Genomic DNA, 16,320 nt, shown 5'->3' on the forward strand with positions numbered 1-16,320 from the left:
TTTCAAGCCAGAGTTCACTTTGCCTTTGCCAAATATTGCTCGAACTGATGAAATGGATCATGTGCGTGCGTTGATAGCTGCTCATTTGCATGATCACCGAGAGGATGTTTTGGACAGAGTATCTACTACAGAGTTTGATACTTATCCTACCGTAAGACTTTACTATTATCATTATTATGTACTTTATTTAAATCCAATGAATAAACTAAAAGCGAAAAATTCATTCAATGTTCTGTAGAGGCGCTTGGACAGCAGCAGGCGTGCCCGAGCTTGGGTAGATGGTACAGTTTGTGACCAAAAGCTTTATAATGTTGGTAAATGTGGTGTATTTTTTATTTATTTATTTGTTTGTTTCATTTGAATTTCTTCGTCAAAGAGAAAGAGACAACTGCATTACATTCTTGTGCTATTAATCAACTAATTTCGTCTTGTCCTTTCTTTGATTACTTCATTGCCACAACTTGGTGTGCGGCATTTTAGATGGAGCTTGGTAAGAGTATAGGAATATAGAATATGAATAAAAAAAAAGAATGCTTATTGAAACCAATCGGTCAACAGAATAACCCCAAAGTTACTTGAAGCGAAGCGATACAAGAATATATGGCACTACAAATGCTGGTACCAGACCAACCAATATAGAAGATCAAACCTCTTGAAAATAAACTTGTATGTAAAAAAGAAAAGAAAAGAATAAAACCAAAAAAAGGGTTCTTTAAAGGGAAAATAAAAAAAAACGCACACATTCACTTGATACCTTCATTTTGACGTGCTTGGTGAATGTGCTTATTTTTCTGGTTTCACTCTTCCCATACTTAACATTTGGGCAGATCGAGGGGAGAACTTCTTGATGGCTGTAATAAGATCAGGGAATCTCAGTGGTTTCGTGACATATTCATCCTACACAAATCCAACAAACCATTAATTAATAAAAAAATATCCCAGTTTTCATTTTACTGTAATTTTATCACTAACCATTCCGGCCTGTAAACACTTCTCTCGATCACCAATCATGGCGTGTGCTGTCAACGCAATAATAGGCACATGCGTATTTTTGTTAGATGCTCTCTCAGATTCACGGATACGTTGAGTCGCTTCGAATCCACCCATGATAGGCATTTGTACATCCATAAGAATCAAATCGTATGAGTCTTTCTCAAATGCCTCTAAAGCCAATTTTCCATTCGATACAATCTTGACCCTGTGGCCGAATTTTTCAAGAATGCGGACAGCCAATTTTTGGTTCACAATATTGTCTTCAGCCAAAAGAATTTCCAGAGGAACTTCCTTTGTTGAGTCGCTTGGAAGTGCAGCATGAGTCTCCAATGCGGGCAAAAGAACATGAACCAAGTCAGCCAGATTTGTAGGAGCACTAATATATCCTGTAACTCCGAGATCAATACAGAGTTTCATATTGATATGTTGAGTATCAGGCGCAATCAACACAATTGGAGTATATCGTAGATGAACAGCCTCGCGAACTTTCTCGGCATATATCATCTTATCCACAATAACGGTATCGAAGAATGGTGCATATCGAGTGCGCGAAGCAGCAGCATTGATAGTCTCGGTCAATTCATCGACATTCTTCACACGAACAGGCTTTAGACCAATTGTTTCAATAGCCTTTGCGACGCCAGTTTGATCGTTCATCGTATCAAGATAAAGAACACTGCGACCCTTGAAGCGAGCCATTTTTTCAATAATCTCAGAGTCACTCATCTTGAATTGGCGGAATTTTATGGTAAAGTAGAAGCGTGAGCCACGGCCATAGGTAGATTCTACCCACAAATCACCACCCATCAATCGGACAAGGTGTCTGGAGATCGATAAACCAAGACCAGTTCCACCGTATTCACGACTGAAATAAGCGCAACGCACACAGATACGTACAAATAATAAAATAATGATGAAAAGTGATTAGTCCCTTGTTTATTTTAAATAATAATAATAGTAATAATAATAATGCAAATATCTGGTACTTACGTAGTACTTCCATCGGCTTGACAAAAAGTGTCGAAAATCACATTGAGCTTGTCTTCTTGAATACCAATACCAGTATCACTCACACACATTTGTACCACGACATAATCATCATCTACTTCCTTCACTTTTGTCTCCAAAACCACCTCACCACGAGTCGTAAACTTGATGGCATTTCCAATCAAGTTGGTAATAACTTGTCGGAGACGGAGGGTATCACCAATGACTTGATCAGGGATCGAACTTTCCACATTGTATATCAAGTCGAGCTTTTTTTGGTTAGCCTTCACAGCCAAGGTTTTGAGGACACCAAATATTGCTGAGCGTAATGAGAAAGGAATGGTCTCAATTGTCATTCTACCAGCTTCAATCTTGGAAATATCCAAAATATCATCAATAATTATAAGGAGATTGTTAGCCAAGTTGGATACAATCATCAAATTCTCGCGCTGCTGTCGTGTCAATTCAGTCTCAAGTGTCAAAGAAGTCATGCCAATAATGCCATTCATGGGTGTTCGGATTTCGTGACTCATATTGGCCAGGAACTCACTCTTGGATCTGTTAGCAAGCTCAGCTGCTTCTCTAGCCAGCCTGTTCTTTTGAATAGCATCTCGAAGGGAGCTAACCATTTGATTGATCTTTGTTTTGAGTGAGTCCATCTCTCCGGAAGCCTCTACTGTGATTAGACGGGAAAAGTCGTTCTCAGTTGCTGCAGCAGAAATCTGAGCAAACGCACGGACTTGAGTGGTGAGGTTTGTAGCCATCGTATTCACATTGCTTGTGATCTGGCGCCAAACACCTTCGACATCCATAACTTGGGCCTGAACACCAAGCTTTCCTTCTGTGCCTACTTCCATAGCTACACGTGTAACTTCAGATGCAAATGAACTCAATTGATCCACCATTGTATTGATCGTGTTTTTCAACTCAGCAATTTCACCATGGACTTCGACCTCAATCTTCTTTGAGAGATCTCCTTGAGCCACAGCTTTGCAAACTGCTGCAATTGCACGGAGTTGATCGGTTAGATTTCCAGCCATCAGGTTCACATTATCAGTCAAGTCTTTCCACGTGCCATCTACACCGGCAATGGTAGCCTGGCCACCAAGAATACCCTCTGTACCAACTTCTCTTGCTACACGTGTAACTTCAGCTGCAAACACACGAAGTTGATCTACCATTGAATTGACTGTTTCTTTGAGCTGCAGGATCTCTCCTTGGACTTCCACTACAATCTTTCGTGACAAATCTCCTCGTGCAACTGCTGTTGTCACAGCGGCAATACTTCGAACTTGGGTTGTTAGGTTTCCTGCCATCATGTTGACATTGTCGGTTAGGTCCTTCCAGGTGCCTGCCACGCCCTCAACAGTAGCTTGGCCACCTAGCTTTCCTTCCGTTCCGACTTCTCTAGCTACACGAGTAACCTCTGATGCAAACACACGCAATTGATCAACCATGGAATTGACTGTAATCTTGAGGTCCATTATCTCTCCTTGAGTTTCTACTTCAATTTTCTTTGAAAGATCTCCATTGGCGACTGCCTTTGTAACTTCGGCAATAGATCGTACTTGTGTGGTAAGGTTGGCTGCCATGATATTTACATTATATGTAAGATCAGACCATGTTCCAGCAACACCTTGTACCACAGCCTGGCCACCTAATTTTCCTTCAGTTCCTACTTCCTTGGACACACGAGTAACTTCGGAAGCAAAGACACGCAGTTGGTCAACCATGCTATTTACAATATTCTTTAGATCCAATATTTCTCCCTGGGTTTCAACGTCAATTTTCTTCGAAAGATCTCCATTGGCAACCGCTTTGGTTACTTCAGCAATGGATCGTACTTGAGTAGTAAGGTTGGCAGCCATGATGTTAACATTATCTGTCAAATCAGACCAAGTACCAGCCACTCCCTGAACAGTCGCTTGTCCTCCAAGCTTGCCTTCGGTGCCTACTTCTTTAGAGACTCGAGTGACTTCAGAGGCAAAGATTCGCAGGAAATCTACCATGTTATTGACCGTGTTCTTCAATTCAGCAATTTCGCCACCACTCTCGACAACAATCTTCTTTGAAAGATCTCCATTGGCTACAGCTTTTGTGACCTCTGCAATCGATCTCACCTGGTCTGTCAAGTTTGCAGCCATAATGTTGACATTGTCAGTCAAGTCAAACCAGGTGCCAGCAACTCCTTGAACAACAGCCTGTCCACCCAATTTGCCTTCCGTGCCGACTTCTTTTGCTACACGAGTTACTTCTGATGCAAAGATTCGAAGCGAGTCTACCATGTCATTCACGATATTCTTCAACTCTGCGATCTCACCACCACTCTCAACTACAATCTTTTTGGATAGATCTCCGTTTGCCACTGCCCTAGTTACTTCGGCAATTGAGCGCACCTGATTGGTAAGGTTTGCGGCCATTATGTTGACATTGTCGGTCAAATCAAGCCATGTTCCAGCGACACCGTCTACAGTTGCTTGACCACCCAATCTACCTTCTGTACCGACTTCTTTTGAAACACGGGTGACTTCGGATGCAAATATACGTAGTTGATCCACCATGGAATTGACGGTAAGTTTTAGATCCAAGATCTCTCCGCGTGTTTCTACTTCAATCTTTTTAGATAGATCTCCGTGAGCAACAGCTTTGGTAACCTGGGCAATACTTCTGACTTGAGTTGTGAGATTTGCAGCCATAATGTTGACATTGTCAGTCAAATCAAACCATGTACCCGCAACTCCTCGGACAACGGCCTGCCCACCCAATTTTCCATCTGTACCAACTTCTCTTGCAACTCGAGTAACTTCAGACGCAAACACTCGCAGTTGATCTACCATACTGTTGACAGTGTTCTTTAGCTGTGCAATCTCTCCGCCACTTTCGACTTCGATCTTTTTGGACAGATCACCATTGGCAACAGCGATGGTTACTTCGGCAATACTGCGGACTTGGTTGGTGAGGTTTGCAGCCATGATGTTGACGTTGTCAGTCAAATCCGACCAAGTACCAGCTACTCCCTGAACCTTGGCTTGACCACCTAGTTTTCCTTCCGTGCCTACTTCTTTCGACACACGGGTTACCTCGGAAGCAAAAATACGCAAAAAGTCAACCATGTTATTGACTGTGTTCTTTAGCTCTGCAATTTCGCCGCCGCTCTCGACTTCGATCTTCTTGGATAAGTCACCATTGGCAACAGCGATGGTTACTTCGGCAATACTGCGGACTTGGTTGGTGAGGTTTGCAGCCATGATGTTGACGTTGTCTGTTAAATCCGACCAGGTACCAGCAACCCCCTGAACTTTTGCTTGACCGCCTAGTTTTCCTTCGGTGCCTACTTCCTTAGATACACGGGTTACTTCAGAGGCGAAAATACGCAAAAAGTCAACCATGTTGTTGACCGTATTCTTGAGTTCTGCGATTTCTCCACCGCTCTCGACTTCAATCTTCTTGGAGAGATCTCCATTGGCAACCGCAATTGTTACTTCAGCAATTGATCGAACTTGGTTGGTAAGGTTTGCCGCCATGATATTAACGTTGTCAGTCAAATCCGACCAGGTACCAGCTACTCCCTGAACCTTGGCCTGACCACCTAGCTTTCCTTCAGTACCTACTTCTTTGGACACACGAGTTACTTCTGAAGCAAAGATACGCAAAAAGTCAACCATGTTGTTGACCGTGTTCTTTAGCTCCGCAATCTCTCCGCCACTCTCGACTTCAATCTTTTTGGAGAGATCTCCATTGGCGACTGCGATGGTTACTTCAGCAATTGATCGTACTTGGGTTGTCAGATTGGCAGCCATGATATTCACATTATCTGTTAGGTCAGACCAGGTGCCCGCAACTCCTTGTACCTTGGCTTGACCACCTAGTTTTCCTTCTGTTCCAACTTCTTTCGACACACGGGTTACTTCGGAAGCAAAGATACGCAAGAAATCAACCATATTATTAACCGTGTTCTTTAGTTCTGCAATTTCTCCGCCACTTTCGACTTCAATCTTTTTGGAGAGATCTCCATTGGCGACTGCGATTGTTACTTCAGCGATTGATCGTACTTGGGTTGTAAGGTTGGCGGCCATGATGTTCACATTGTCGGTTAGATCAGACCAAGTGCCTGCAACACCCTGAACTACTGCCTGACCGCCTAGCTTTCCCTCTGTGCCTACTTCTTTGGATACACGAGTAACTTCAGAAGCAAAGATACGCAAAAAGTCGACCATGTTGTTGACTATATTCTTTAGTTCTAGGATCTCTCCGCCACTCTCGACTTCTATTTTCTTTGAAAGATCTCCGTTTGCAACAGCCTTTGTGACTTCGGCGATGGATCTTACTTGGGTTGTAAGATTAGCAGCCATAATGTTGACATTGTCAGTGAGATCAGACCAAGTACCGGCCACGCCTTGGACTGTTGCTTGACCACCTAGCTTTCCTTCTGTTCCAACTTCTTTGGACACACGAGTTACTTCTGAAGCAAAGATACGCAAAAAGTCAACCATGTTGTTGACCGTGTTCTTTAGCTCCGCAATCTCTCCGCCACTCTCGACTTCAATCTTTTTGGAGAGATCTCCATTGGCGACTGCGATGGTTACTTCGGCGATAGATCGTACTTGGGTGGTAAGGTTAGCGGCCATGATATTCACATTGTCGGTTAGGTCAGACCAAGTGCCTGCAACACCTTGCACTACAGCCTGACCGCCTAGCTTTCCTTCTGTTCCGACTTCTTTGGATACGCGAGTAACTTCAGAAGCAAAGATACGCAAAAAGTCGACCATGTTGTTGACGATATTCTTTAGCTCTAGGATCTCTCCACCACTCTCGACTTCTATCTTCTTTGAGAGATCACCGTTTGCCACTGCCTTGGTGACTTCGGCAATAGATCGTACTTGGGTTGTCAGATTTGCTGCCATGATATTCACATTATCGGTTAGGTCAGACCAGGTGCCTGCCACTCCTTGTACCTTGGCTTGACCGCCTAGTTTTCCCTCTGTGCCTACTTCTTTTGACACACGGGTTACCTCGGAAGCAAAGATACGCAAAAAGTCAACCATGTTATTGACTGTGTTCTTTAGCTCTGCAATTTCGCCGCCACTCTCGACTTCAATCTTCTTGGAGAGATCTCCATTTGCAACTGCGATTGTTACTTCAGCGATTGATCGTACTTGGGTTGTAAGATTGGCAGCCATGATGTTTACATTGTCGGTTAGATCAGACCAAGTGCCTGCAACACCCTGAACTACTGCCTGACCGCCTAGCTTTCCCTCTGTGCCTACTTCTTTGGATACGCGAGTAACTTCAGAAGCAAAGATACGCAAGAAATCAACCATATTATTAACAGTGTTCTTTAGTTCTGCAATTTCTCCGCCACTTTCGACTTCAATCTTTTTGGAGAGATCTCCATTGGCGACTGCGATGGTTACTTCAGCGATTGATCGTACTTGAGTTGTAAGGTTGGCGGCCATGATGTTCACATTGTCGGTTAGATCAGACCAAGTGCCTGCAACACCCTGAACTACTGCCTGACCGCCTAGCTTTCCCTCTGTGCCTACTTCTTTGGATACACGAGTAACTTCAGAAGCAAAGATACGCAAAAAGTCGACCATGTTGTTGACTATATTCTTCAGTTCTAAGATCTCTCCGCCACTCTCGACTTCTATCTTCTTTGAGAGATCACCATTTGCCACTGCCTTGGTGACTTCGGCAATAGATCGTACTTGGGTTGTTAAATTGGCGGCCATCATATTGACGTTATCAGTAAGATCAAGCCATGTTCCTGCCACGCCTTCTACTGTTGCCTGTCCGCCTAGTTTTCCTTCTGTGCCGACTTCTTTTGATACACGAGTGACTTCAGAGGCAAACACGTTGAGTTGATCGACCATGTTGTTGACTGTATTCTTGAGATCTTGGATCTCTCCCTGTGTTTCGACTTCGATTTTCTTTGAGAGATCGCCCTTGGCGACAGCCTTGGTGACTTCGGCGATTGAGCGTACCTGAGTTGTGAGGTTGGCAGCCATGGTATTGACATTGTCGGTTAGATCCTTCCAGGTTCCACTGACGTTATGCACGACCGCTTCTCCGCCTAGTTTTCCTTCTGTGCCGACCTCTCTGGCAACACGGGTAACTTCAGATGCAAATACTCGCAATTGGTCGACCATGTTGTTGACTGTGTTCTTGAGATCGAGGATTTCCCCCTGTGTTTCAACGTCAATCTTCTTGGACAGATCGCCGAGTGCAACGGCCTTTGTGACTTCTGCGATCGATCGTACTTGGGTAGTGAGGTTTGCGGCCATTGTGTTTACATTATCGGTTAGATCCATCCATGTACCACCAATATCTTTGACGACAGCTTGTCCGCCCAATTTTCCTTCCACGCCTACTTCGAGTGATACTCTTCTGACCTCTGCTGAGAATCGAGTCAGTTGATCGACCTAGCATGACAATTGTCAAAGATAACGATTGATTGATTAATTGATTGATTAGTTAATTGTTATTTCGAGTAAAGATAATATTGATATATAGTAATAGACATATATATATATATTTGGGGTAGTACCATTCTGTTCATTGTTTTCTTGAGATCAAGGATCTCTCCTTGGGCATTTATGGTGACTTTTTTGGTTAGATCTCCTCTGGCTACTGCTGTGGCTACCATTGAAATATCTCGTACTTGAACAGTGACCTTGGAGGACATCATGTTCACATTATCTATTACATCCTTCCAGGTTCCTCCGACATCTTTGACTATTGCTTGAGATCCAAGAATACCTTCTGAACCAAGTTCAGATGATACGCGAGTAACTTCGGTTGCGAAATTTGATAACTAGTATAACCAAAATCAAATAAAATAATAATAATAAAAAAGAAAAAAAAATTAAAAAAAAAGAATTTATTAGATAAAATAGAACATTAGAGAAGAATGAAAACCAAAAATTTCCCCGCACTTGCACACACAGATACACAAAAAAAAAAAGAAAAAAAAGGAAATATTTGTGTATGTAGATATGTATATATGTATATATGTATATATGTGCATGTGTATGTATGTGTAGTTTGTATATGCAGTGTGTATGTGTGATAGATAATAATAATAATAATAGTGACAGTAATACCAATAATACTAATACTAATATTAATACTAATATTAATATTAATATTAATAATAACATACCTGATCTACCATGGTATTAATTGTATTCTTGAGGTCGAGCATTTCTCCTTTGACGTTGACAGTGACCTTCTTTGTGAGATCACCTTTGGCTATTGCGGTTGAGACATCGGCAATATCTCGGACTTGTTCAACGTGATTTCGGGTCATATCATTGAGATTGGTTACAACGCTGTGCCAGACACCTTTCATGTCAGGGCCGCATTGGGCCTGGACACCGAGTTTTCCGTTTACAGCAGTTTCATGGATGACGTGCAGAACACTGTCAGAGAGTCGTTTGAGTTGGTCGGCCATTGCGTTGATTGTGTGTTTGAGATTAGATTGGGGAGGATTGGAAGTTGAGTTTGAGTGTGTGTTTGTGTTTGAATGCTGGCATGTGATGCGTTGGTCAAGTTCGCCTGTCATGATAGCAGCTGCGACCTGAATAGTCTGTTGGACACATGTGGGGCAGAAATCAGAGTGTTGTTGTGTGGGGGTTGGGATGGTTGGTAGATTTGAATGGAGGGAGATGTCGTTGATTGGAAGGGATTCTATCACAGCATTCGAAAGGGTAGAGAGGTTGTCTTCGGGGGTGTTTTCTGGAGAGGGGTTCTTTGGAGTAGATGGTTGGGTTGTATTTGGGGCTAGTTGTTGTTGGTGCTTGAGGGCTACTTTGTAACGTAGATTGTCTGTCTCGAGACGTAATTGTCGTTGGGCGATAGATTGAAGGGCAACATCGATTGCCTTGACTAGGTCTGCTTGTGATGGGTCGAGTTGGTCTATGGACTGTGCTGGACAGGCGTCAAAGTTGCCACTATCAAGAGAGAGGACAGCCTGTCGGATGTGATGGAGAGCCGAGAGGGACATGAGGGCTAGAGGAGTATCTTTTTTGAGACAGGATTTTTTAGTGGATTGGAGTGAGTGGCTGGTGGAGGCGCGTTTCATAACCACGCTGGTCGTGTGAGCAGAAACTTGAAAAAAGAAACGACGACGACGACGACAGCAATAACAACGACAACAACAGCAGCAGAAATAGAAACGATTAAAGATAATTAAATTAAATTAAATAAAATAAAATAAAATAGAATAAAATAAAATAAAATAAAGAAGCCTTTTTAGATATTTGACTATTCCAATTATTATTATTATTATTATTATTATTATTATTATTATTATTATTATATATTTATATTATATATTATATATTATATACACTACACACACACTGCACACACTGCACACACTGCACACACTGCACACACTGCACACACTACACACACTACACACATTCACATAATACACTACACTCACATTACACTCACACTATATTACACACTATATACTTGCTAATAGATATTTATATATATAAATTATATTTCTTAAATAATAATATTGGCTGTAATGATTAGATAATGGAATACCAGAAGAGTAAATATTACCATGTATCAGCAATGATAGCTATTTGCTGATTTATCTACCTACTTTAATCAGGTGTAATTACACAACTACAATAGTGGTTATAATTATGATTACAATCACAATTACAGTGCTCTGGTACAAAAAATGCTGTTTTTTTTTCTTCTTCTTTTTGATATATAATAAATTGCGGAAACTCAAAAGCTCAATTTGCCGTTTTGATCCTTTCCAAAATTACGGCTTTTCTTTATACTTTGTATAACGAAAATAAACGCAAATTGGTTCTTAAAAAAATAAAATTCGATATTGAATGCACAGGCTATACGCTTTCAGAAGAAATGGTTATTTGATCGGGTGAATAAATACATACTTTTGTATCAGAATACCCTATAGGTTTTGAGTGTATTTTTTTTTTTTTGAAAATATATTAAAAGTGTTAAAATAGTGATACAACTTTTGAAAAGATTATATAGTATGTATTGAGCCTTAGAGTATTTTTGATGCAGTCTTGTAGGATATTATGATATATAGTGGTCTCTGTATGGGGTGGAAAGTGACTAGAGGCTGCATCTTCAGTTGAGCAAAGGATGAACCATGGTAATAGACATTTGATATATAAATTGTTTTGGCTTTATATAATCTGTCAGATATAAAATAGTAATTTTATAACAATCAAATTTGATTGTTTCTGCAGCCTGTTTCAATTTGATTCTTCTGTGACCGACAAAATATATATGTATTTTGTAATCCACAATACCCATTATTAGCCAGTCAGTCAGTCAGTCAGTCAGCTGAACGGACTGTATAATTTTAATTAATTAATTAAAATAAAAGTAGTATCATCAATGGTTATTACAGTTTCAAGTTTAATACAGTAAATAATAAGGACCAAGTGATTTGAATTTACCAATCAAATAGATATATAAAATATATTAAAAGATGATAATGAAAGTAATAGACTAATAATAATAATAATGATAATGGTTACCATTGTTCTTACATTTACATCTTCTATTGTCTATATAATTAGATATGATTTATAATACGTATATGTTGTATTATAAAATGCAATTTGTATAGAAATATAGTGTGTAATTTATATAATTAGGCATATATATCTTTTGTATATTTTGTATTGTATAATAGTGTTTCTCATTTTTTGTCCTTATTTTGGATCTACCGTTGGATTCCCAATTTGGGTAAGGGGAAGATAGAAAGAGAGAAAATAAAATAAAATAAAAATTGTCTGTATATATATATATAACTCAAACAGTCGAATTCATCAAAAAGGCTGTTATCATTCCCCCCCCCCCCTTTTTTTTTTATTATTTATTATTTATTATTTTCAAATATTAATTATAAATTATAAAATATATATATATTTCTTGTTGTCTGATTGGAGGTCGTCTTACGCTCGGCTGACTTCCGACTCTTTTTTTTTTTTTCTTTTTCTTTTTAACCATTTTCTCTCTTAATTCTTTATTTTTATTTTTACGCTTCTTCTTTCCTCTTTCTCTTTCTCTCTCTCTCTCTTTTATATATAATAGCACATATACACACAAAATATATATAAATAATATATAAATAATATATATACTTTCTAGCTTAAATGATGAATTCCCCACCAGACAATTGCCTTGAATTCAAAGACGACGAAGCCAAGAAACGCCAGAGTCTACGTATAAAGAGCCATGAAGGTAATATATATATATTATATATATATATTATATATATATATTAAAATATAAATAAATAAATATATATATATATTCTAGCACCTTTAGCTAAACCCAAGAGAAAGCGTATCTCTCCAGATCAGTTTAGAGTCCTGTCTGACCTATTTGAAAAGACTGATACTCCTAATTATGAGTTGCGAGAGAGAATGGCTGGAAGGCTAAATATGACGAATCGTGAGGTGCAGGTAAAATAATAAATAATAATAATTTTATTATTATTATAATATATATGTATATATACATTATAGTATTATAATTATAAAAATTACATATATTAGATTAATATTAATACAAAAAAAAATGTATTAAAATTTTTTACTTTAATATTATTTATTTATATTATTTAAATTTCATTATCCAAATATATATATAAATAGAAATATTACCTATCATATAATGTAGAATAACTACTATTTTCTTTCTTGCTAATATTTATATTATTTATATTATACAGGTTTGGTTTCAAAACCGTAGAGCAAAGGCCACCCGTGCAAAGATCCTCGATAGTCCGCGTAGAATCAAGCACCGCCCAGATCCTTTGCTTGTCTACCCTTATTCAAAACCTGTCTTTTATGCAAAGCCAATCACACCCGATGAAGACGAACCTGAGCGTCTATCTCCATGCAATACTTCCTGCTCAAGTCTTTCCTCCATCGCAACCCCAACATTTAACATGTCACCAATCGATCTCCTAGCCACAGCAGCAGAATACGTCCAACGCTGCGATGATGAAAAACGACAAGCCCAAGAAGCTGCCCAACAACGTCGATCAGAAGAATCGCGTAGTTGGAGGCCTTGGCTTTAATTAATTAATTAATTTTGATTATAATCCTATCCATTTATCTCTCTATCTATCTATCTATCTATCTATCTATCTACACCCACTACCACTACCATTCACAAAGAAATTTGACTATTATTTTCTTTCAAAAAAAAAAAAACGAAACAAAAAGGGGTATTATCAATCAATCCACCAACCACCCAACCAACCAACCAACCAACCAATCGATCGATCACTCCCCACTACCACAACTACAACCACGCTATACTCAATCAATTGGTCAATCCATCAATCAATCCATCAATCAATCAATCACCCTATTCAACCCCAAATACAACCCCCCAAACTCCAACTCCCTCTTACTCAAATAACCTCACCTCACATTACCCTCTTTTTTTTATTATTATTTTTATTTTCTTTTCTCTTCTTTTTTTTTTTTGGTTTCTCAATTTCCATTCTCTATTCGTTCCTTTGTACATAGCAACCCACGTGATTTTCTCTCTTCCTCAAAATATATACATATACATACATATTATATATTATTTTATTTATTTAGTTATTTATTTATATATATATATATATATATTCATAAATAAAAAAAAAGGAAAAATAAATAAATAAGTAATAAAAGAAGATTCGTCACACCTTTCCCTTTTTTTTGTAATGCATTTTTTATGAATTTTTGTATTGTAAAAATATTTATATAAAAAAATAAAATAAAAATAAAAATAAAAACTACAGCAAAAGCAACAGCAGCAATAACCAGCAACAGAAACAACAATAACAACAATAATAGTAAAAGCCACAAACATTCTTTTGTAACCCTTTTTTTTTGTTGTTGTTCATATTACACAACACCAGCAAAAATAATATATAATATATAATAAAGGTCATTCCAATGGAGAAAACAATCAAATGCATCGTCTACGGTGGTGGTATCATTGCCACCGGTTATGCCCTAATGAAGCTCACCGTACCTGATGAAGAACAAATGCGTGCTGTAAGTCAAAGTCAAAGTCATAATTATAAATACAAATAAGTATTATCATTATCATTAAATATTCTCAATAGCGTCTTCGCCCTGAACTTCAACGTGAATACGACATTGCCCGTGCAAAGAGCAAAGAGAAACACTTGGCACTGATGGAACATATGCGTGAAGCTTCAGAGACAAGCAGACCTGCCTGGGAAGAAAAATCAAAATAATTCAATATATATATATATATATATATATATTATATTTATAATAAAATTAAAATTAAAATTAAAATTTACATTTACATTTACATTTATAAATTATATGTATAATATATATATATATATATGCATAGAAGAATATGTACATAAATATGTATATGAATATGTATATCTATTTGTCTATCTATGTAACAATTTTTATTTTATTTTACTTTTTATTGTTATTATTATCATTATTATTATTATTATTATTATTATTTTATCCACGCTTGGTACGTTTCTTCTGTGCTCGCTTGGCTTCACGAGCACGTTCCTTCTCCTCCCACTTGCGCTGTTCAGCAGGACTCAAAGTCTTCACACGCTCTTCTTCGGCACGCTTAGCCTCAGCCTTCTTACGAACCAATTCCTCAGCACGCTCTTCAGCAAGACGCTTGGCAACCTGCTTCTCAAGAGACTCGCGGTTCTTACGGAGAGTAGCCTTGATGTCAGCAGTCAATTGGAGCTGCGAAATAACATCAGGCAATTCACAAGCAAGCTCGACCAGAGGATCGGTTTTATCCAATACAATCCCAAATGTCATTGACAATACCAACCCAGTCTCACCCTCAAACCTATTTATCATCCAAACCAAATAATTAATATATATATATATATATATATATATTGTGAGTCAATCAAGTGTCTTACTTTTCTGGCTCAATAGCAGGCATAGAAGAAATAATAAGCGAGTCAAATCCAGGAGAATTACGAATAATTGGTCCAATCTTCGCAATCAATACATCAGCCAGCTTTTGAGATTCACTATAGACAACCATCTTTGAAGGCAAATCACTCTGAGCAAGTTTGGTCATTGTTTTCTACATAAAGGCAATTGAATCAATCAATTAGCTATACTTGATACAAATATTTTCAATTCTTTCTTTTCTTCATTCTAAAGTTACCAAATCATAACGTCTTTCATGAATAGCCTTGGAATCAGCCTGAGGCAAAATTGCAAACACAAAACGATCGCTAATGGCCTTGTCCAGAGTAATATCCAATACCTACCAAAAAATATTCAATTCAATTTAAAACCCTTGGAATCCTTAAAATCATACCACCATCCTACCACAATATATATATGTATATCTCTTTCTTACCACTCTGTCAGTAGGATTATTGGCCAATTGGAACATAGACAGAACCTTTGTGATACCAAAGTTCAACATGTCGTTGCGAGGCTTCAACTAGTAATGGAATAAGTAACGATATCTTTCCTATTCCTATCAACTCTGCTGCTGCTAACCACACCCCAAAACCTTACCTTGATCCACCAATGTCCAAACTCAACATTACGTCTACCAGACACATACAACAGGAAATCCGCCGGTCCGTCTTGGATCAAGATCGATCTAGCACTTCCAACCTTACTTCCAACCAATGCAAATTGCTCCTCAAGATAGCCTACGTTCATAGCAACCCTATTATTTTTATTTTTATTTTTATTTAATATGCGTTTAAAGTACAATTCAATTCGGTTCAATTCAATTTTATTATTACTATTATCAATTCATCGCATACCATTTCTTGGCAATCTCGGTGTTCGACTTCTTTCCCTGGTACCAAGCCAAAACATAAAGGCCAAAAGCAACCAAGAGAACCATTTCCATCTCAAAGTCGCGCCATGTTAATGCTAGCAAAAATAAAAATAAAAATTATATGTGAAAAGCATAAATAAGAAGCTTGCTCTTGTTTGTTTCTTTATTATATTACTTACGAGCCTTGAGAACCTGAAGAGGTTTTTCTATGTAATTAATTTGGGTGAGTATATCATTAACATCATCATCATCATTATCATCATCATCATCATCATCATCATGTCATCATCATTTTTTTTGTAGACAAAAAATATGTATTTATGTGTATGTGTATAGATATGTAGATATGTATGAATATGTACGCGCGTGTATGTATGTATGCATGTAGGTATATTAAATTACCTGTTTGTTCTGCATTTACTACTGTGGCTACGGCTAATACAAGCGCAATAACGGCGTGTACCATTATAAGGAATGAGTTTGAGAAAGAACAAG

At 38.3% G+C, this 16,320-nt stretch overlaps 4 protein-coding genes across 4 annotated transcripts; 2 read left to right on the forward strand and 2 right to left on the reverse strand.

Annotated features, from left to right (window-relative positions):
- Window positions 1-307: 307 nt before the first annotated feature.
- Window positions 308-10,298, reverse strand: HK_IA (type IA hybrid histidine kinase). Its single transcript, XM_018429437.1, has 6 exons — window positions 10,247-10,298; window positions 3,255-6,643; window positions 1,984-2,702; window positions 973-1,858; window positions 755-897; window positions 308-615 (listed from the first exon to the last, which is right to left on the reverse strand). The coding sequence occupies exons 2-5, from the start codon at window positions 6,606-6,608 to the stop codon at window positions 784-786; spliced, it is 5,073 nt and encodes a 1,690-aa protein (XP_018294867.1). The 5' UTR covers window positions 6,609-6,643; window positions 10,247-10,298; the 3' UTR covers window positions 308-615; window positions 755-783.
- A 1,848-nt stretch (window positions 10,299-12,146) lies between these two features.
- Window positions 12,147-13,075, forward strand: PHYBLDRAFT_165332 (Homeodomain-like DNA binding domain-containing transcription factor; the record flags this gene model as incomplete). Its single annotated transcript, XM_018435202.1, has 3 exons — window positions 12,147-12,231; window positions 12,310-12,455; window positions 12,725-13,075. 3 exons carry the CDS (start codon window positions 12,147-12,149, stop codon window positions 13,073-13,075), a joined length of 582 nt encoding a protein of 193 aa, XP_018294868.1.
- An 874-nt stretch (window positions 13,076-13,949) lies between these two features.
- On the forward strand, window positions 13,950-14,257 carry PHYBLDRAFT_142331 (hypothetical protein; the record flags this gene model as incomplete). The annotated part of the gene is made up of 2 exons (XM_018430782.1): window positions 13,950-14,051; window positions 14,123-14,257. 2 exons carry the CDS (start codon window positions 13,950-13,952, stop codon window positions 14,255-14,257), a joined length of 237 nt encoding a protein of 78 aa, XP_018294869.1.
- Window positions 14,258-14,436: 179 nt separating this feature from the next.
- PHYBLDRAFT_185865 (hypothetical protein) lies at window positions 14,437-16,304 on the reverse strand. Its single transcript, XM_018439161.1, has 8 exons — window positions 16,228-16,304; window positions 16,005-16,031; window positions 15,809-15,920; window positions 15,552-15,708; window positions 15,388-15,474; window positions 15,190-15,291; window positions 14,936-15,105; window positions 14,437-14,859 (listed from the first exon to the last, which is right to left on the reverse strand). The coding sequence occupies exons 1-8, from the start codon at window positions 16,289-16,291 to the stop codon at window positions 14,508-14,510; spliced, it is 1,071 nt and encodes a 356-aa protein (XP_018294870.1). The 5' UTR covers window positions 16,292-16,304; the 3' UTR covers window positions 14,437-14,507.
- Between the last annotated feature and the right edge of the window lie 16 nt (window positions 16,305-16,320).

The sequence above is a fragment of the Phycomyces blakesleeanus genome, assembly GCF_001638985.1.
Source record: "Phycomyces blakesleeanus NRRL 1555(-) unplaced genomic scaffold PHYBLscaffold_5, whole genome shotgun sequence".
Taxonomy (NCBI): Eukaryota; Fungi; Mucoromycota; class Mucoromycetes; order Mucorales; family Phycomycetaceae; genus Phycomyces; species Phycomyces blakesleeanus.